General features: G+C 45.2%; 1 protein-coding gene across 6 annotated transcripts; it reads right to left on the reverse strand.

Annotated features, from left to right (window-relative positions):
- Nucleotides 1–287: 287 nt before the first annotated feature.
- LOC120053650 (TGF-beta-activated kinase 1 and MAP3K7-binding protein 3-like) lies at nucleotides 288–16,646 on the reverse strand. Of its 6 annotated transcripts, XM_039000814.1 has the most exons (8): nucleotides 16,428–16,646; nucleotides 15,332–15,377; nucleotides 15,002–15,174; nucleotides 10,535–11,807; nucleotides 8,854–9,014; nucleotides 2,254–2,347; nucleotides 2,066–2,149; nucleotides 288–1,601 (listed from the first exon to the last, which is right to left on the reverse strand). In XM_039000814.1, the coding sequence occupies exons 3-8, from the start codon at nucleotides 15,101–15,103 to the stop codon at nucleotides 1,432–1,434; spliced, it is 1,884 nt and encodes a 627-aa protein (XP_038856742.1). In that variant the 5' UTR covers nucleotides 15,104–15,174; nucleotides 15,332–15,377; nucleotides 16,428–16,646; the 3' UTR covers nucleotides 288–1,431. The 6 variants fall into 6 exon arrangements, with proteins under 6 accessions (XP_038856742.1, XP_038856741.1, XP_038856739.1 ...); XM_039000813.1 differs by lacking the exon at nucleotides 15,332–15,377; XM_039000811.1 differs by having other exon boundaries at nucleotides 15,002–15,377.
- Between the last annotated feature and the right edge of the window lie 3,883 nt (nucleotides 16,647–20,529).

Raw genomic sequence — 20,529 nt, forward strand, 5'->3', positions numbered from 1 at the left:
TGAATATACTCTCATCCATAACTTAAAATGAAAGTTAGTCTTTACATTAAAAACAATACATGTAAATGAAGAGAGTAGGAACGCTTGAGGTAGAAATGTGGGAGTGTAAAGGAGTAACGAGGTGTGTGTGCTGAGTGACTACACCTGCATTGCCTGCTGTTTGGGGTTTCAGGCTGGGTTTCTGTACAGCACTTTGTGACATCAGCTGAAGTAAGAAGGGCTTTATAAATGAAGTTGATTGCTGATGTGTGTGATGCCTACTGCTTTATTTACTAATACAATAAAACTGGTCATGAAAAAGACTTGTGTGTTTAATTTGCATTAGGGGACAACCTAGTCAAAACAAGCAGTAGCTCATTAAAGGCCCAGTGCAGTCTAAATCTAGATTCTGTGTTTTACATACATTTCCACACAAGGTTGGAATAATACTGTGAAAATGGTAATGCCCTGTTTGTTTTCAAACCGCTCTTACACACAGAATTCCAAACCTCTGCCAATAAAAACAAGTTCAGCTTTCCCCTCTTCACTCAGACCAGTCCTAGATAGCTCTTGCAAAATTGCTATTTCTTTTGACCATTTAAATGTAAAAACAAAATCACAGTAAGGTACTTCAATTGTTACCCAGAAATTATTTGATATTAAGCTAAAAACAGCTATATTGGACCTTTAAACTAAAATGCCACAAATTAAAGGAAATACAAAAAAAACACAAGAGACTACAGGAAATAGTCCAGGTGTAAGCAACAGTCACACAGAATCAGCTCCTTTATTAAGTACAGCAACTTGAGCCATTTGCACAGGAAAATTGACATCTTTAACACAGAATACAGTGTGGGCATAATATGCATACAAGTACCAGGAATATATTCATATGCAAGTCTCTTTAGTGTTCTTCATTTGATGAAAGGAGGAGCTCTTGGTACAGAGCTGATACAGTGTATAATCTACATTAGGATGAGTTCACCAGACCCTTTCTTTTTGCCATTGCATTGTCCCACTGTCAGAGTGCAGTGCAGCCCTGGCCATTTGTAGAGGAATGTCCCACTGTAAGAAGCGCCTGCGTTCGTCCACGGGGTTTGGGAATGGGCTCAGTCGTGTAAACAGGGCAGTCATTCATTCTGCAATGGAATGTTCACTCTGTAAACCACGCCTCCTCTTCCTGCGTATTTTAAAAACAACGCTCCAGTAGTTATAGCCACACCCACTGTCCGCTCGACAGCTAGTCCCTCCTTTTTAGGTTGCCATGAGAACAGTCTCCCGCTATCCTCTCCTGTAAAAATGCTTTCCTCCAATGGAAACAAGGGTCATAGTGCAGGGGGGAGGGTTATCACACAAAGCCATGGGCGGGGACCAATTGGAGGAGAAGTTTACAGGGATGGAGGAAGTAAGGGTGGGGGGGTGACTACTATCCGGGATAGGGCTGGGCAAGGTTCAGGTGTAGCGCGGCATCTCGCACTGTTCACAGCGGTTGAGTGCAGGGTGGTTGAGGAAGGTGCATTCTTCACAGCTCCACTGGGCTCCCTCAAAGTCCTCGTCCCTCTGAGGGGGCCCGGCAGCTACAGGCTTGGCGTTCCGCTCCACCTCTGGGAGAAAGACAGAGTCTTCGCGTCACACAGACAAACACAGCATATATAGTCTTAGTATTTTTCTTTTAAGAAACAATAAGAAGTGGACACTCCACCACTGTTTTGGTAAAACGCTGAAGGATAGGGATCAAGAAAATGTAACCACTCTCAAATTCATAGACAGGGCTATGGATGCAAGGACTGACCATCCATGATACCAACATTAGTTTGAACCATGTTTTGAGGTTATGCAGTGTTTGTCTAATTATGTTGTTTACAAACAATGGAGTAAAACAAGCTTACATGTTGGGTTCTGACAGGGTACGACAGCTGAACTAAGCTCATTAAGCATTTATATTGGTTCTATTCTTCAATAATTCATTTGGTATATATCATTAATTGAAAAGTATAAAAATAAAATGGATGTATCAATTGCAGATTGCCCCTTTAAGTGTTACCAATGTTTACAATGGTACGATAGAGGACATCATGGTTCTCACCTTTCCTTCCTGGCTTGGGCGGTACCACCGGACCGGTCTGTATGTTCTTATAAAAGTTGTTCTCAGCTTTCGGATCAAACTTCCCTGTGGAAATGATACAATTAGTACAGCATTGGTAGTTTGACTCCTGAATGGGTGCTCCTGTACACTGCATCTTCAAATGCCTGTGTGTGTGTATACACACACACCTCTAGACTGCAGCAGATCTGTCTCTTTCAGGGTGCAGTCGATATCAATCTGAAGCTGTCTGTTCAGACTGCGTAATCGGGTCATCTCTTCAGGCTGGAAAAGGCACAAACACCAGTGGATGAGAGATGAGACACAAAAATAGAGATAACAGAAGGTTTGGTTTCCTACCAAATCTAATACTCTGCAAAGACTTACAAATACCTATCTATGTGATAAGAATCAGATAAAAGCTGTTTGTGCATGCACATATACAGGTAACCGCCAAAATAAAGGAAACACCAGCATATAAAGTGTCTTAATAGGGCGTTGAGCCAGAACAGCTGCAATGCACCGTGGCACAAATTCTACAAGTGTCTGGAACTCTATTGGAGGGATGACACCATTCTTCCATCATTTGGTGTTTTGTTGGTGGTGGTGGAAAACGCTGTCCAGAATCTCCAATAAGTGTTCAACTGGGTTGAGATCCGGTGACTGAGACAGCCATGGCATATGGTTTACATTGTTTTCATGCTCATCAAACCATTCAGGGACCATCGTGCCCTGTGGATGGGGGCATTGTCATCCTATGAGGGCATAGTCATGGTAGCCAAAATAAATGGCCATCCCAGAATTTTTATACATGACTCTAAGCATGATGGGACATTCATTGCTTAATTAACTCTGGAACCACACCTGTATGGAAGCACCTGCTTTAAATATACTTCACATCCCTCATTTACTCAAGTGTTTCCATTATCTTGGCTGTTACCTGTACTTTTACAGTATATGGTTATTTACGCTGAACAACAATATAAAAACACAACATGTAACAATTTCAAAGATTTTACTGAGTTCCAGTTTAAGGAAATCAGTCAATTAAAATAAATAAATAAATGAGGCCCTAATCTATGTATATCATGACTGGGAATACAGATATGCATCTGTTGGTCACAGATACCTTTAAAATAAGCTGTGGATCAGAACACCAGTCAGTATCTGGTGTGAACATTATTTGTCTCATGCAGCGCGACAAATCTCCTTCACATAGAGTTGATCAGGCTGTTGATTGTGGCCTGTGGAATGTTGTCCCACTCCTCTTCAATGGCTGTGCGAACTCGCTGGATATTGGCGGGAACTGGAAAATGCTGTCGTACAAATTGATCCAGAGCATCCCAAACATGCTCTACGGGTGACATGTCTGGTGAGTATGCAGGCCATGGAAGAACTGGGTCATTTTCAGCTTCCAGGAATTGTGTCCAGATCCTTGCGACATCGGGCTGTGCATTATCATGCTGAAACATGAGGTGATGGTGGCGGATGAATGGCACGTCAATGGGCCTCAGGATCTCGTCACGATATCTCTGTGCATTGAAATTGCCATCTATAAAATGCAATTGTGTTCATTGTCTGTAGCTTATGCCTGCCCAGTGGTGTAAAAAGCACCCAATTGTCATACTGGAGTAAAAGTAAAGATAATTTAATAGAAAATGACTAAAGTAAAAGTGAAACTCACCCAGTAAAATACTACTTGAGTAAAAGCCTAAAAGTATTTGGCTTTAAATATACTTAAGTATCAAGAGCAAATGTAATTGCTAAAATATACTTAAGTATCAAAAGTATAAATAATTTCAAATTCCTTATATTAAGCAAATCAGATGGCCTCATTTTCATGTTAAAAAAAATTGAAGGATAGCCAAGGGCACAACATTCAGACATAATTTACAAGCAAAGCATGTGATTAGTGAGTCCGCCAGATCAGAGGTAGTAGGGATGACCAGGGATTTTCTCTTGATAAGTACGTGAATTGGAGCATTTCAGTCAGAGTACTTGTCAGGGAAAATGTATGGAGTAAAAAGTACATTATTTTCTTTAGGAATGTAGTTAAGTAACAGTTGTCCATAATATAAATAGTAAAGTAAAAGTACAGATACCCCCCAAAAATACTTAAGTAGTATTTTAAAGTATTTTTACACTTCTGTTCCTGCCCATACCATAACCCCACCACAGGGCACTCTGTTCACAACACTGACATCAGTAAACCGCTCATCCACACGACACCAGACACGTGGTCTGCGGTTATGAGGCCGGTTGGGTGTACTGCCAAATTCTCTAAAACGATGTGGGAGGTGGCTTATGGTAGAGAAATGAACATTCAGTTATCTGGCAACAGCTCTGGTGGACATTTCTGCAGTCAGCATGCCAACTGCACGCTCCCTCATTTTAGAGTGGACATTTTATTGTCCCCTGTATAATGATCATGCTGTTTAATTAGCTTCTTGATATGCCACACCTGTCAAGTGAATGGGTTATCCTGGAAAAGGAGAAATGCTCACTAACAGGAATGTAAAACATTTGTGCATAAAAGTTGAGAAATATTATTTTTGTACGTATGGAACATTTTTGGGATCTTTTATTTCAGCTCATGAAACATGGGACCAACACTTTACATGTTGCATGAAATGTTTTGTTCAGTGTAGATACACAACATGACCAAAAGTATTTGGACACCTGCTCGTCGAATGTCTCATTCAAAAATCATGGGCATTAATATGGAGTTGGTCCCCCCTTTGCTGCTATAACAGTTTCCACTCTTCTGGGAAGGCTTTCCACTAGATGTTGGAACATTGCTGAGGGGACTTACTTCCATTCAGCCACAAGAGCATTAGTGAGGTCAGGCACTGATTTTGAGCGATTAGGCCTGGCTTGCAGTCCGTGTTCCTTCCCCAAGCTGTTGCCACAAAGTTGTAAACTCAGAATAATCTAGTATGTCATTGTATGCTGTAGCGTTTTCCTTCAATGGACCTAAGGGGCCCAGCCAGAACAATGAAAAACAGCCCCAGACCATTATTCCTCTTCCACCACACTTTACAGTTGGCACTATGCATTTGGGCAGGTTAAGAGAAATTTGACAAACTGACTTATTGGAAAGGTGGCATCCTATGATGGTGCCACGTTGAAAGTCACTGAGCTCTTCAGTAAGGCATTCTACCGCCAATGTTTGTCTATAGAGATTGCATGGCTGTGTGCTCAATGTTATACACTGGTCAGCAACGGGTGTGGCTGAAATAGCCAAATCCACTAATTTGAAGGGGTGTCCACATTTGTGTATATAGTTTATGTACAGTACTGGTCAAAGTTCACACACCTACTTATTTAAGGGTTTCTTTATTTTTACTATTTTCTACATTGTAGAATAATACTGAAGACATCAAAACTATGAAACAACACATATGGAAGGTCTAGTGATTGTGGAGGCCAGGTCATCTGACGCAGCACTCCATCACTCTTCTTGGTCAAATAGCCCTTCCACAGCCTGGAGGTGTGTTGGGTCATTGTCCTGTTGAAAAACAAATGATAGTCCCACTAAGCGCAAACCAGATGGGATGGCGTATCGCTGTGGTAGCCATGCTGGTTAAGTGTGCCTGGAATTCTAAATAAATCACTGACAGTGTCACCAGCAAAGCACCCCCATATCACACGTCCTCCTCCATGCTTCACGGTGGAAACCACACATGCGGAGATCATCCGTTCACCTACTCTGCGTCTCACAAAGACACAGAGGTTGAAACCAAAATCCAAAGTCCAATTTGGACTCATCAGACCAAAAGGACAGATTTCCACCTGTCTAATTTCCATTGTTCATGTTTCTTGGCCCAAGCAAGTCTCTTCTTCTTATTGGTGTCCTTTAGTAGTGGTTTCTTTGCAGCAATTCGACCATGAAAGCCTGATTTAACCAGTCTCCTCTGAACAGTTGATGTTGAGATGTATCTGTTACTTGAATTCCGAATAATTTATTTGGCCTGAAATTTCTGAGGCTGGTAACTAATTAACTTATCCTCTGTAGCAGAGGTAACTCTGGGTCTTCCTTTCCTGTGGCGGTTCTCATGAGATCCAGTTTCATTTTAAGACCTTCAAGTATTAAAGTAATGATGGACTGTCATTTCTCTTTGCTTATTTGACCTGTTCTTGCCATAATATGGACTTGGTCTTTTACCAAATAGGGCTATATTCTGTATACCACCCCTACCTTGTCACAACACAACTGATTGGCTCAAACGGATTAAGAAGGAAAGAAATTCCACAAATTAACAAGGCACACCTGTTAATTGAAATGCATTCCAGGTGACTACCTCATGAAGCTGGTTGAGAAAATGCCAAGAGTGTGCAAAGCTGTCATCAAGGCAAAGGGTGGCTACTTTGAAGAATCTCAAATATATTTAGATAACACTTTTTTGGTTACTACATAATTCCATGTGTTATTTCATAGTTTTGATGTCTTCACTATTATTCTACAATGTAGAAAATAGTAAAACATTAAGAAAAACCCTTGAATGAGTAGGTGTTTTGACTGGTACTGTAGCTGTGCAGCAATGTTCCCCATCCAACCTGACAGAGCTTGAGAGGATCTGCAGAGAAGAATGGGAGAAACTAACCAAATACAGGTGTGCCAAGCTTGTAGCATCATACCCAAGAAGACTCGAGGCTGTAATCACTGACAAAGATGCTTCAACAAAGTACTGAGTAAAGGGTCTAAATACACTGCTCAAAAAAATAAAGGGAACACTTAAACAACACAATGTAACTCCAAGTCAATCACACTTCTGTGAAATCAAACTGTCCACTTAGGAAGCAACACTGATTGACAATAAATTTCACATGCTGTTGTGCAAATGGAATAGACAAAAGGGGGAAATTATATGCAATTAGCAAGACACCCCCAATAAAGGAATGGTTCTGCAGGTGGTGACCACAGACCACTTCTCAGTTCCTATGCTTCCTGGCTGATGTTTTGGTCACTTTTGAATGCTGGCGGTGCTTTCACTCTAGTGGTAGCATGAGACGGAGTCTACAACCCACACAAGTGGCTCAGGTAGTGCAGCTCATCCAGGATGGCACATCAATGCGAGCTGTGGCAAAAAGGTTTGCTGTGTCTGTCAGCGTAGTGTCCAGAGCATGGAGGCGCTACCAGGAGACAGGCCAGTACATCAGGAGATGTGGAGGAGGCCAACAACCCAGCAGCAGGACCGCTACCTCCGCCTTTGTGCAAGGAGTAGCACTGCCAGAGCCCTGCAAAATGACCTCCAGCAGGCCACAAATGTGCATGTGTCAGCATATGGTCTCACAAGGGGTCTGAGGATCTCATCTCGGTACCTAATGGCAGTCAGGCTACCTCTGGCGAGCACATGGAGGGCTGTGCAGCCCCACAAAGAAATGCCACCCCACACCATGACTGACCCACTGCCAAACCGGTCATGCTGGAGGATGTTGCAGGCAGCAGAACGTTCTCCACGGCATCTCCAGACTCTGTCACGTCTGTCACATGTGCTCAGTGTGAACCTGCTTTCATCTGTGAAGAGCACAGGGCGCCAGTGGCGAATTTGCCAATCTTGGTGTTCTCTGGCAAATGCCAAACGTCCTGCACGGTGTTGGGCTGTAAGCACAACCCCCACCTGTGGACGTCGGGCCCTCATACCACCCTCATGGAGTCTGTTTCTGACCGTTTGAGCAGACACATGCACATTTGTGGCCTGCTGGAGGTCATTTTGCAGGGCTCTGGCAGTGCACCTCCTTGCACAAAGGCGGAGGTAGCGGTCCTGCTGCTGGGTTGTTGCCCTCCTACGGCCTCCTCCACGTCTCCTGATGTACTGGCCTGTCTCCTGGTAGCGCCTCCATGCTCTGGACACTACGCTGACAGACACAGCAAACCTTTTTGCCACAGCTCGCATTGATGTACCATCCTGGATGAACTGCACTACCTGAGCCACTTGTGTGGGTTGTAGACTCCGTCTCATGCTACCACTAGAGTGAAAGCACCGCCAGCATTCAAAAGTGACCAAAACATCAGCCAGGAAGCATAGGAACTGAGAAGTGGTCTGTGGTCACCACCTGCAGAACCATTCCTTTATTGGGGGTGTCTTGCTAATTGCCTATAATTTCCACCTTTTGTCTATTCCATTTGCACATCAGCATGTGAAATGTATTGTCAATCAGTGTTGCTTCCTAAGTGGACAGTTTGATTTCACAGAAGTGTGATTGACTTGGAGTTACATTGTGTTGTTTAAGTGTTCCCTTTATTTTTTTGAGCAGTGTACTTATGTAAAATTTATTATTTTCAAAATGTTTTATATATACTTTCCGAATGCGCTGTACATCTCTTTCTTGACTTCAAGTTATACCATTTTCGTTCCTTTAAATCATTTCTGTCCGCAACAACGTCTAAGGCTGCTGTGATATCAGTTTGTTGTTGTTTATAAATTAGCCAAAATGTCTAAAAACCTGTTTTTGCTTTGTCATTATGGGGTATTGTGTGTAGATTGACGAGGGAATAAAAAAAATATTTAAAAAATATTACTATAAGGCTGTAACCTAACAAAATGTGGAAAAAGTAAAGGGGTCGGAATACTTTCCGAAGGCACTATATGTATGTAGCTAGTGAGTGTGTGCCACTGCATTCAAAGGTATGTGTGCGCTCACACATGCCACGTTACGTGCCATGCCTTCAAAAAGGTGTGTGTGTTCGTGTATGCATGTGTGTGATCACTGTGTGTGCCTATGCTTTTACACTTCACAGGTGTGTGTTTGTGTGTGTGCACACCATGTTATGACCCTTCACATCTTACCCGGGGGATGAGGCTGCTGCTGTTGACTCGTCTGAAGCGTCTCTGGAGGGCGTCGTACTCCATGTCGTTGACATCTGCCTTCAGCTGCTCCACTTTCTTCCTCTCCATGAGCAGCTCCTTCAGCAGACGCTCCATCCGGGCCCTCTGGTGCAGCAGGAGAGCTGGGGGAAACAGTGGAGGGAACACAGCGCTTCAGATGGGATGAGGGAATACACAGGTGGATGTGCAGGACTGGTTCTGTGCACAGATGAACAAACGCAAACGAGCAAGCACACCAAATGCATACACACAGGAACACACCCCCACGTACATACTATAGACACCTGCATCGGGTCGGATACCCACAGTTCCCCGCAATAAATATATATTTTTACTTTTTTATATATATATATTTTTTTTTTATTATCAGCTGGCGGGTCTGAATACCCCAGGGAAGGGGGTCTGAATACTTCCCGAATGCACTGAATGTATGTAAATTCTTTAATTTCACAGCCATATATACACTACCGGTCAAAAGTTCTTTATTTTTACTATATTCTACATTGTAGAACAGTGAAGACATCAAAACTATGAAATAACACATATGGAATCATTTAGTAACCCCCCCCAAAAAAGTGTCAAATAAATCTAAATATATTTTATATTTGAGATTCTTCAAATAGCCACCCTTTGCCTTGAGAGCTTTGACATATTTTAATTAAAAATGTTATTTTGATGAATTTATTCATACCATTTCATCCTTCCACAAGATTATAGTCCACTCCAGACACAAATCTAGGGTTGCTACCCAAGCAGGCTGGTTGTTCATTCTATTGGTTCGGTTGCTAGAGACTCGGCCCAGTCCTTCAGTCTTTTTGTTCTGTATCTATGGACGCGACCCAGTCGTTCGTTCAAATGTTCAATTGCCATACTGACTGGCAACGTTCTTATCCCCTGCTTGCTAGCCAGCCAACTGCGGCTAAGTTAGTCATGTCAAACCGTGCAGACAGAATAACAACAGTAGCTGCATTTGTTTAAGCTGTTCTCTAGTGACATTTATTTGGATACATCCATAACAATGAACTAATGATGCAATTTCACCTGGCATAGAAAATGTGCTCTCTCATCAGGTCTCTGTTGTTCGAGAGCTAGCCAACACTGCAAACACAATCACTTCAAACTGAAGCTGGAAAGACTGCAAACTAGCTGCACTTCGTTTCGTTTGAGCTGTTTTCTATTGATATATACAAAGAACTATCCATAAAAATGATGCCGATTCATGATTTCGACCTGCTGACAAAAGCTGCCTACCTGTCTGTCTCATCCCGACTCCTAACACGTTCATAATTATGGGACAGCTGGAGATCGAATTTGAATAATGAAACAATGTTAGTCTAAAAGAAATGGGAGATAATGTCTAGATGCTTTTTATGGAGGATTCCAAGTTAATAAATTGCCTGGCTGGGCTAATGAAACAGTGGAATGTGCAGTCAGATGGAACAGAGTAAATAGGCATTTTAACGTCATAGATTTAGCCGGTGGTAACTTGTGGAATAGACACTGGCTGGGAATGTGGTTTAAACCAATTAACATTTAGGATTAGACCCACCCATTGTATAAACAGCAAATAAGCGCACTGATAAACACACAAATGCACACACACACACACACACACTCTTATCCATCCATAAGCCATGCCTACCCTGGGTGTAAGCGTAGTCATCGGAGCCTGAGCTGGACCGGCGGGGCATGCGGTTGGTGATGTGGCTGGCGATGTTACCGGGCAGAGCCGAGATGGGCAGGATAGGTGCCGGGGCCAGCGCATGGTGCTCCCCCTGGTCCACCATGTTGAGCAGAGACTCAGGAGGGGAGGACACGGGAGGGGAGCCTGAGGGGGGCCTCTGCTGGGCCTGGCCTGGGGACACTTTGATCTTAAAGGTGTAGCCCGCCTGGCTGCCCGGCTGGGGCGAGGAGGCAGGTCTGGGCCGCGTGGGGCCCTGGTGCAAGTAGACCCCAGGGTGGAATGCGGCGGGGCCCCCGCCACTAAGGCCTCGCTGGGGTGAGCTGGGTGAGGGGCTTGTGGCCATGTAGAGCGTCTGGCCCGGGGGACAGTGGACGGGGGAGTTGCTGCGGGGCCGTGTGCCCTCCAAGGTGATCTCGATCTGGTTCTTCAGGGAGCTCTTGGGCAGGTAGGGCCGGTAGATGGGCTGCTGCTGTTGGTGGTGCTGGTGGTAGGGCATGCTGGCCAGGGTGGGAGGGCTGATTGGCAGGAAGACATGGGTCTGCTGGTGCTGGGGGTGGGGCTGGTGCTGGTGTTGGACTTGGTGCTGGGGCTGTACCTGCTGTTGGGGTTGCACTTGGTGGGGTTGGTGCTGGGGTGAGCTATAGGGGGACTGGTAGGTGGGAGTGGCGTAGGGCGAGGGCTGATACACAGGCTGCCCGGGCGAAGGCCAAGGAGAGGGCTGGGGGCTCTGGGAGGGGGAGGGACGGAGGTAGAGGGCATTGCCACCACTGTTGCCATAGTGACCGACGGGGATATGCAGGGCCTGGGGGGCGTTGGGAAGGTTCTGGGAGAGGGTGACCGTGATGGGGTTCATGGTGTAGCGGGGAACGGGGGAGTAGGTAGGGGACATGCCCTGCATGGGAGGAGGGGTGGGGGTGCTGGCTGAGCGCCCCCCGTGCTCCTTCATGAAGAAGGGGTTGTACCCCGGCGAGGGTGCCATGGTGGCGGGGGCCGAGAGGGGTTCCTGGAAGCCGGCCCGCGGAAGCTCGATGTGACCGTCGCTGGAGCTGTGCACCAGGGAGCGCCCACCCCCGTTGGACTTGCCCGCCTCCGGGGGGGGGTAGCCCAACTGGATGTGCAGCATGTGGTTCCGGCTCAGACGAACCTCCTCCGGACTGTGGAACTCCCCATAGAGGTATCTGTTACTCTCCTGAGCCAGTAGGCGGCAGCATATATCCAGGTTGTTGTTGTTCTGGAGGAGAGGAGACAGCAGACAGGAAAACAGCAAGCTCAGTGATGGAGGCCAGACTGGAATTCTATAGCGGTCACTGCTCTCTGTCTATTAACTGTAGAAAACAGAGGGTCACTAACCCCGACTAAATCGTCGACCAAACCCCACAAACAGCTGTCAATGTTCAACTTCATGTGTAACAGCATACAGGAACTTCAACAAGAAAATTAGTGTATGTTGGTAGCCTGTTGTGTATCTGTGCTTCCAAAATGGCACCTTAACATGTTGTGTAGACTGAGCACGCGTGTGCACCATTGCGCGAATGTTGATTTTGCACATCCACACCAGACGCGATCCAGACACGCAGGTTGAAATGTCAAAACGAACTCTGAACCAACTAAACACAGCAAAAAAAAGAAATGTCCCTTTTTCAGGACCCTTTCTTTCAAATAAAATTCGTAAAAATCCAAATAACTTCACAGATGTTCATTGTAAAGGGTTTAAACACTGTTTCCCATGCTTGTTCAATGAACCATAAACAACTAATGAGCATGCACCTGTGGAACGGTCGTTAAGACACTAACAGGCTGAGGGCTAAAATAGAAGTCAGTTCTATTTCTGACGCAGATCGCGCTGCAAGTCCTGCCTCTCCCATCTCCTCATTGGTTATACCCACGTGGGTGACTGAAAGACGAACGAGGTCGGTGGCGGTAATGCACCTAATTTATGATAGTTGCCAATCGCAATATGAAGTCAAGAGAAGAAAAAGCCTAGGAGGAGAGATGACTAGAAACGATTCGGTTGACCGTTTTATGTGTGGATTAATTGTCGGAGTAGAAGACCTTCTGCATTTCAGGTAAAATAACAACTTAATGTTTATATCCCAGGAAAAATTAGCTAGCAACAGCAAGCTAGCTAAATAGGACAAATTATGCTTTTCGACCTGTCCCCGAATTAATGTAATTGTTTCAGAGTTTGTTTTGATATTTTAACCTGCGTGTCGTGATCGCGTTTGGTGTGGGGAGACAAAATAAATGTATGCATAATGGCGCACGCTCGCAGCCGGTTTGGGTTCCGTGTAACAGCTTACAGATGGTAGGCAATTAAGGTCACAGTTATGAAAACTTAGGACACTAAAAAGAGGCCTTTCTACTGACTCTGAAAAACTAAAAAACAGAAAGATGCCCAGGGTCCCTGTTCATCTGCGTGAACGTGCCTTAGGCATGCTGCAAGGAGGCATAAGGACTGCTGATGTGGCCAGGGCAATAAATTGCAATGTCCATACTGTGAGACACCTAAGACATCACTACAGGGAGACAGGACGGACATCTGATCGTCCTCGCAGTGGCAGACCACGTGTAACAACACCTGCACAGGATTGGTACGTCCGAACATCACACCTGCGGGACAGGTACAGGATGGCAACAACAACTGCCCGAGTTACACCAGGAACGCACAATGCCTCCATCAGTGCTCAGACTGTCCGCAATAGGCTGAGAGAGGCTGGACTGAGGGCTTGTAGGCCTGCTGTAAGGCAGGTCCTCACCAGACATCACCGGCAACAACATTGCCGATAGGCACAAACCCACCATCGCTGAACAAGACAGGACTGGCAAAAAGTGCTCTTCACTGACGAGTCACGGTTTTGTCTCACCAGGGGTGATGGTTGGATTTGCGTTCATCATCGAAGGAATGAGCGTTACACCGAGGCCTGTATTCTGGAGCGGGATCGATTTGGAGGTGGAGGCTCCGTCATGGTCTGGGGTGGTGTGTCACAGCATCTTTGGACTGAGCTTGTTGTCATTGCAGGCAATCTCTCCACTGTGCGTTACAGGGAAGACATCCTCCTCCCTCATGTGGTACCCTTCCTGCAGGCTCATCCTGACATGACCCTCCAGCATGACAATGCCACCAGCCATACTGCTCGTTCTGTGCGTGATTTCCTGCAAGACAGGAATGTCAGTGTTCTGCCATGGCCAGTGAAGAGCCCTGATCTTAATCCCATTGAGCACGTCTGGGACCTGTTGGATCGGAGGGTGAGGGCTAGGGCCATTCCCCCCAGAAATGTCCGGGAACTTGCAAGTGCCTTGGTGGAAGAGTGGGGTAACATCTCACAGCAAGAACCGGCAAATCTGGTGCAGTCCATGAGGAGGAGATGCACTGCAGTACTTAATGCAGCTGGTGGCCACACCAGAAACTGACTGTTACTTTTGATTTTGACCCCGCTTTGTTCAAGGATACATTATTTCATTTCTGTTAGTCACATGTCTGTGGAACTTGTTCAGTTTATGTCTATGTTTATGTTGTTGAATCTTGCTATGTTCATACAAATATTTACACATGTTGAGTTTGCTGAAAATAAACGCATTTGTCATTGAGAGGACGTTTCTTTTTTTGCTGAGTTTATTATTATTTGGGGACAGGTCGAAACACATGAAACATTCACGGACATGCTGTTGCTATCTAATTTGTTCTGGGATATAAACATTGGGTTGTTAAATGCACACAGTCCTTTTTTCCCCTGGATCTTTGTGGAATATTTACCCATTTCAAGGCACACAAAATAGTGTGTTCTCTAGTCAGACATTTAATCCACAGATAAAAGATAGAAGGGGAAACTAATAGTTTCTAGTAGGGGCGGCAGGTAGCCTAGTGGTTAGAGCACCAGTAACCGAAAGGTTGCGAGATCGAATCTCCCGAGCTGACAAGGTAAAAATCTGTTGTTTTGCCCCTGAACAAGGCAGTTAACCAACTGTTCCTAGGCCATCATTGTAAATAAAAATGTGTTCTTAACTGACTTGACTGGTTAAATAAAGGTTAAATAATAAAAAAAAATAATAAAATAGTAATCTCTCCTCCATCAGTAGTCTTCTTCTGACTAAGTTGGCAACCAACTTTAAGGTGCATTACCACCACCAACTGGACTGGAGTGTGGACCTCAGTTCATCATTCAATCACCCACGTGGGTAAATGCACTTAAAAACCAATGAGGAGATGGGAGAGGCAGGACTTTAGCACCTGACTACGCAGTTTAGATGAAATTATTGAATAAAATGTAAGTGTACATTTAATTTGCAGAGTGGTCTGCATGTAATTCCCTATGCAGTACACTACTTTTGACCAGGGCCTATATGGCTCTGGTCAAAAGTAACACAATAGAGTGCCATTTGGGACGTAAGGTATGTGCTCATAGCTGTCTGACTGCTGTATCCTACCTGCAGAAGGCACTGGGACACTACTCCCTCTGGGATCTCGGGGAAGCGCTGCTTGAGGTCCTGCAGGATGTGATAGTCTAGCGGAGGGCCTCCCTGCGCCATCCTGAGCCCACAGAGAGTCACTGACCCCACAGCCGTAAACGCTGCTGCTGCACCTGTGCTCCTCTCATCCCCTACACACACACACACAGTCAGTGTCATCATGGAAAGCTTGCATCAATCTTCGATCATTATCGTGTCACATCAGCCCATCCACACACCAGACAGCATTAAAAGTCTGTCTCCAAACCAGTACTTTAAATAGAAGCACAAGTCTGTCGTTGAGCTTACATTCGAAAGGAAGGTGGCTTTTTGGCAGCTTTGTTCAGCGGCTCCTCTGCAACAATAACAACAATTAGGCAACACATGTTACACACAGGTATCGGCCCTAAAGACCAGACCAAACAGACAAGCCGACATTACGATAAAGCAGCAAAGATAGTTTAACCGGGCTAAAACTGGTCGAGAACCCCATCGGACAATTCACATAACGGCGGATTTGGCTGTAACAGAAGCATGGCATGGATCTGTCTCTGTTTGTTTAGTCATCTCACTGCACCAAGCAACGACCTGAAATTCAAGACAGCTAACATGACAATGTTGGCAAGTGTTACCTAACGTTAGCTAGCTCATACTGAACACGAACGTGGTAGCTCGCAAAGCGTTAGAATCATCGACAACAGTGACATTTAAGCCATCTAGCTAGCTGACTAACGTTAAAGCGTTAGCTACCTACCGTTATCACTCTGCAGTGGACACTGATCTGACTCATAATTTGTGGTCAACCATGCTAGAACGTCAACTGGTAACTAGCTAACTAGTTTCTTTAGACATAGGGCTTAGCTTAGACTGAACCAAGCTAGCTACCTAGCTTTCACCAACATAAACAAAATAGCGCACCGTCAAGTACTAGTAAGTTAAGTAGCCAACCAACTAGTTACATTAGCTAGCTAACGTTACCTGGCTGGCTAGCTAACTGTAAGCTAGCCAATTTAGTGGTTTTTGATAAGCTCGTTATATATGAACAATCATTATGCGCATTGGTGATGGCTACGAGTAACTAACTAGCAACCATAAAGTATCGAGCTAAAGAGTAACGTTAGCTAGCTAACGTAAGATAGCTCGCTAGAGGCCAACTTCTTAAGGGGGAATGCTGACCAGAAAGGCACAACAACAAGCACGCTGACATAGAAGCTAGCTAATAACATTAGCCAGATAGCTGGCTACGGTTCCTTTCTTTATATATTAAATAACTAACTACTGTACAGATAGATTTAAGCTAACTACAGAAGTGATATGGCTACCATTAGCTTTCTAGCTGACTATTAACGTTACATCGAAACCAAGCCAAGGCGGACACCATAGCTTGCTAGCTACTTCGACTTACCATGAGCTTACTCACTCTTGTCATGGACCATTATAACGTTTAAGAGAAAGCACGTTAATGTGATATTTTCCGAAAGTGGCAGACGAATATGTATTTCACTCTTGATGGATAAAGCGATTATGTTACATTCCAAGACAGGGCCGTCGTCAATACAACGTACGAAATTGCCTGTATCGCGAAAGATGTCACTCACAGTTTATCAAACCAGGAAGTTGTATTTTGCGCCCTTGTTCTTCGATGAGGTTTAACGGCGGTTGGCATCCAGTAAACGTTGCATTACCGCCATCAACTAGACTGGGGTATAAATCCCTTTTACTTTGTATGGGGGAAAAAAATAAAAAATAAAATATCCTACCATCTAACCCTACACTCATTAATAACCCACCTCCCTATTCCACTATTTAAACCTATCTAGTCCTACCTCAGGTCAACGGCCAGGAAGGACTGGACACCACCCCTCAACACACCCTGTAAATCTTCTGACATTAAATCTCATACACCCAAATACTTCTCTGCCGCTGCCACCACATCCTCTATTTTCTAACCATTGCTATGAACACTAAAAAGCCAATCTTACGGAAGCATATATCACTTGTTGGCCTATCACTCTACTACTCACACAAATCCTCACATGATCCTTTCCCCTTGACCCAGCTTCCTCTACTTTGTTCACTGCTTCAGAAGTACACTACTCTAACCCTGGTAACCTCAACCTACCTCTCTCGCATCGGAAACACTTCTGATTGCTTCTTTCCCCAATATTACACATTCCTTTGTCTCATGCCCTTCTGCACACTTCTCACACCTAGGAACCTCCCTCCTACACACTGCTGCCACATGCCCATAAGCGTGACAACTGTAACAACGTAATGGATTCGGCACAAAATCTTGTACAGGATAACTGAAATATCCTAACATCAATTTCTCTGGCAGACTCAACATCAAAACTCAAAAGAACAGACAATGACTCTTCTGTTTCACCACTCATACCACCCTGTCTGCGTCGCACCAAACAATGAGCATAACAAACATCGGAAATCTTCCCATTTAGTTGGTCGACTTTCACATTTACCGCTACCCCAGTAATCACTCCTTTCAATGACGCCCTTTTCTTGAGAGCAAAACAAGTCACAGTTCTCCCCATTTGTGTGGCGCCTGCTCCCTCTGACCGGCAGAAACAGAAACAATTATCACAAGACCACTTTGGGCTACCTTCACAGATTCCAGAGCTCCCAACTCCATTTTCACCCACCCTGAAACCACATATGGATCAGCCAAAAGGCAGGGGTCCACTTTCTCAAAACATTTCTCTCCTACCCTCACAGACTCATCTTTATCCTGACCATCGATGCAAGCCCCGAGCTCCGAGAACTTCACCACGCCTGCCACCTCCGATAATTTGCCCACCTTCACTTCCATTTTGCCTCCAGACCTTGATCCAGCATACGGCTCACTCTTCTTACACTTTCCACCACTCTTCTTCGACAAACCACCTACCCTTTTCAATTTACACACAATACCCCATGATGACGAAGCAAAACCAGGTTTAATTTTTTTTAAGCAAATTTATAACAAATTAAAACATAAATACTTTATTTACATAAGTATTCAGACCCATTGCTATGAGACTCGAAATTGAGCTCAACTTCCTCCTGTTCCCATTGATCAGCCTTCTACAACAGATCTGGGGAAAGGTACCAAAACATTTCTGCAGCATTGAAGGTCCCCAAGAACACAGTGGCCTCCATCATTCATAAATGGAAGAAGTTTGGAACCACCAAGACTTCCTAGAGCTGGCCGCCCGGCCAAACTGAGCAATCGGGGGTGAAGGGCCTTGGACTGGTAGGTGACAAAGAACCTGATGGTCACTCTGACAGAGCTCCAGAGTTCATCTGTGGAGATGGGAGAACCTTCCAGAAGGACAACCATCTCTGCAGCACTACACCAACCAGGTATTTATGGTAGAGTGGCCAGACGGAAGCCACTCCTCAGGAAAAGGCACATGACTGCCCGCTTGGAGTTTGCCAAAAGGCACCTAAAGACTCTCAGACCATGATAAATAAGATTCTCTGGTCTGATGAAATCAAGATTGAACTATTTGGCCTGAATGCTAAGCATCACGTCTGGAGGAAACCTGACAGCATCCCTATGGTGAAGCATGGGGGTGGCAACATCATGCTGTGGGGATGTTTTTCAGCGGCAGGGACTGGGAGACTGGTCAGGATCGAGGGAAAGATGAAAGTAGCAAAGCACAGAGAGATCCTAGATGAAAACCTGCTCCAAAGCACTCAGGACCTCAGTCTGGGGTGAAGGTTCACCTTCCAACAGGAGAACGACCCTAAGCACACAACCAAGACAACGCTTGAGTGGCTTCGGGACAAGTCTCTGAATGTCCTTGAGTGGCCGAGCCAGAGCCAGACTTGAACCTGATCGAACATCTCTGGAGAGACCTGAAAATAGCTGTGCATTGATGCTCCCCATCCAACCTGACAGAGCTTGAGGGGATCTGCAGAGAAGAATGGGAGAAACTCCCCAAATACAGGTGTGCCAAGCTTGTGGCTTCATACCCAAGAAGACTCAATGCTGTAATCACTGTTAAAGGTGCTTCAACAAAGTACTGAGTAAAGGGTCTAAATATTTATGTAAATGTCATATTTCAAAAAACTGTATATATACTTTCCGAATGCCCTTTACATCTCGTTCTTGCCTTCTCAAGTTATGCCATTTTCGTTCCTTTAATCATTTTTCAAATCAAATCAAATCAAGTTTATTTTATATAGCCCTTCGTACATCAGCTAATATCTCGAAGTGCTGTACAGAAACCCAGCCTAAAACCCCAAACAGCAAGCAATGCAGGTGTAGAAGCACGGCGGCTAGGAAAAACTCCCTAGAAAGGCCAAAACCTAGGAAGAAACCTAGAGAGGAACTAGGCTATGAGGGGTGGCCAGTCCTCTTCTGGCTGTGCCGGGTGGAGATTATAACAGAACATGTCCAAGATGTTCATAAATGACCAGCATGGTCAAATAATAATCAGGAGTAAATGTCAGTTGGCTTTTCATAGCCGATCATTAAGAGTATCTCTACCGCTCCTGCGGTCTCTAGAGAGTTGAAAACAGCAGGTCTGGGACAGGTAGCACGTCCGGTGGACAGGTCAGGGTTCCATAGCCTCAGGCAGAACAGTTGAAACTGGAACTGCAGCAAGGCCAGGTGGACTGGGGACAGCAAGGAGTCATCATGCCCGGTAGTCCTGACGCATGGTCCTAGGGCTCAGGTCCTCCGAGAGAGAGAAAGAAAGAGAGAAGGAGAGAATTAGAGAGAGCATACTTAAATTCACACAGGACACCGGATAAGACAGGAGAAGTACTCCAGATATAACCAACTGACCCAAGCCCCCCGACACATAAACTATTTTTGTCTACAACATCAACTTCTAAGGCTGCTCCCCCACTAGATAGCACCGCCACCTCATACTCTGCTTCAAAACTCAATAGGACAGACAGTGTCTTCTCAGTTTCACCATGCTTGGGACCGGGTCACAGATCTTGTCCCGAGGCGTGTGACGCGAAGCACCCGCTCCTTCTGGGCAGAAGAAAAACTGAAAATCATTACAAGTCCACCTCGAGCTACTTTCACAGATTTAAAAGTACCCAATTCATTTTTTCTACCCAGCCTGAGACTACATATGGTTCAGCCAAAAAGCAGGGGTCCACTTTCTCCAAACATGTCACTCCCACTGGGCCAGCATCAACCTTTACATGACCATCATGGCGAGGCTCCGACTCGGAGGTCTTTACAACGCCAATGCAGGTAATTCATCCTCACTTTCGTCAGGTTCTTCTTGGCGCCATTCTTCCTCAACACACATCTTCCTTCTGCCCTCGGCTTTTCTGCTTCTTCCTCGCTGTCCATAACCATGTCTATCCGTTCACCAAGCTCATGCCGTGCCTTCATCCACTGTATTGTTTGCAGAACATGCACTGATTGCCTTTCTCCAATACCCAACTACTGTTCCTTTGCCCAATGTACTAGTCTGGCAATCTCTGGCCTCTCCATCCTCCCAAAACGTGCCACAGTCGCCAGCCAGGTCTCCTCCTCATTATCC

This window comes from Salvelinus namaycush, chromosome 9 (genome assembly GCF_016432855.1).
Source record: "Salvelinus namaycush isolate Seneca chromosome 9, SaNama_1.0, whole genome shotgun sequence".
Taxonomy (NCBI): Eukaryota; Metazoa; Chordata; class Actinopteri; order Salmoniformes; family Salmonidae; genus Salvelinus; species Salvelinus namaycush.

What these genes read in the sequence shown, in the direction of transcription:
- LOC120053650 (XM_039000811.1), bottom strand. Translation starts at nt 15,205, where the DNA reads ATGATGACACTGACTGTGTGTGTGTGTGTAGGGGATGAGAGGAGCACA. An exon ending in TGACTACGCTTACACCCAGG is followed by an intron (nt 9,015 to 10,534) that starts GTAGGCATGGCT and finishes TGTTTCCCCCAG; the next exon opens with CTCTCCTGCTGCACCAGAGG. An exon ending in GCCCAAGCCAGGAAGGAAAG is followed by an intron (nt 1,602 to 2,065) that starts GTGAGAACCATG and finishes TGTGACGCGAAG; the next exon opens with ACTCTGTCTTTCTCCCAGAG.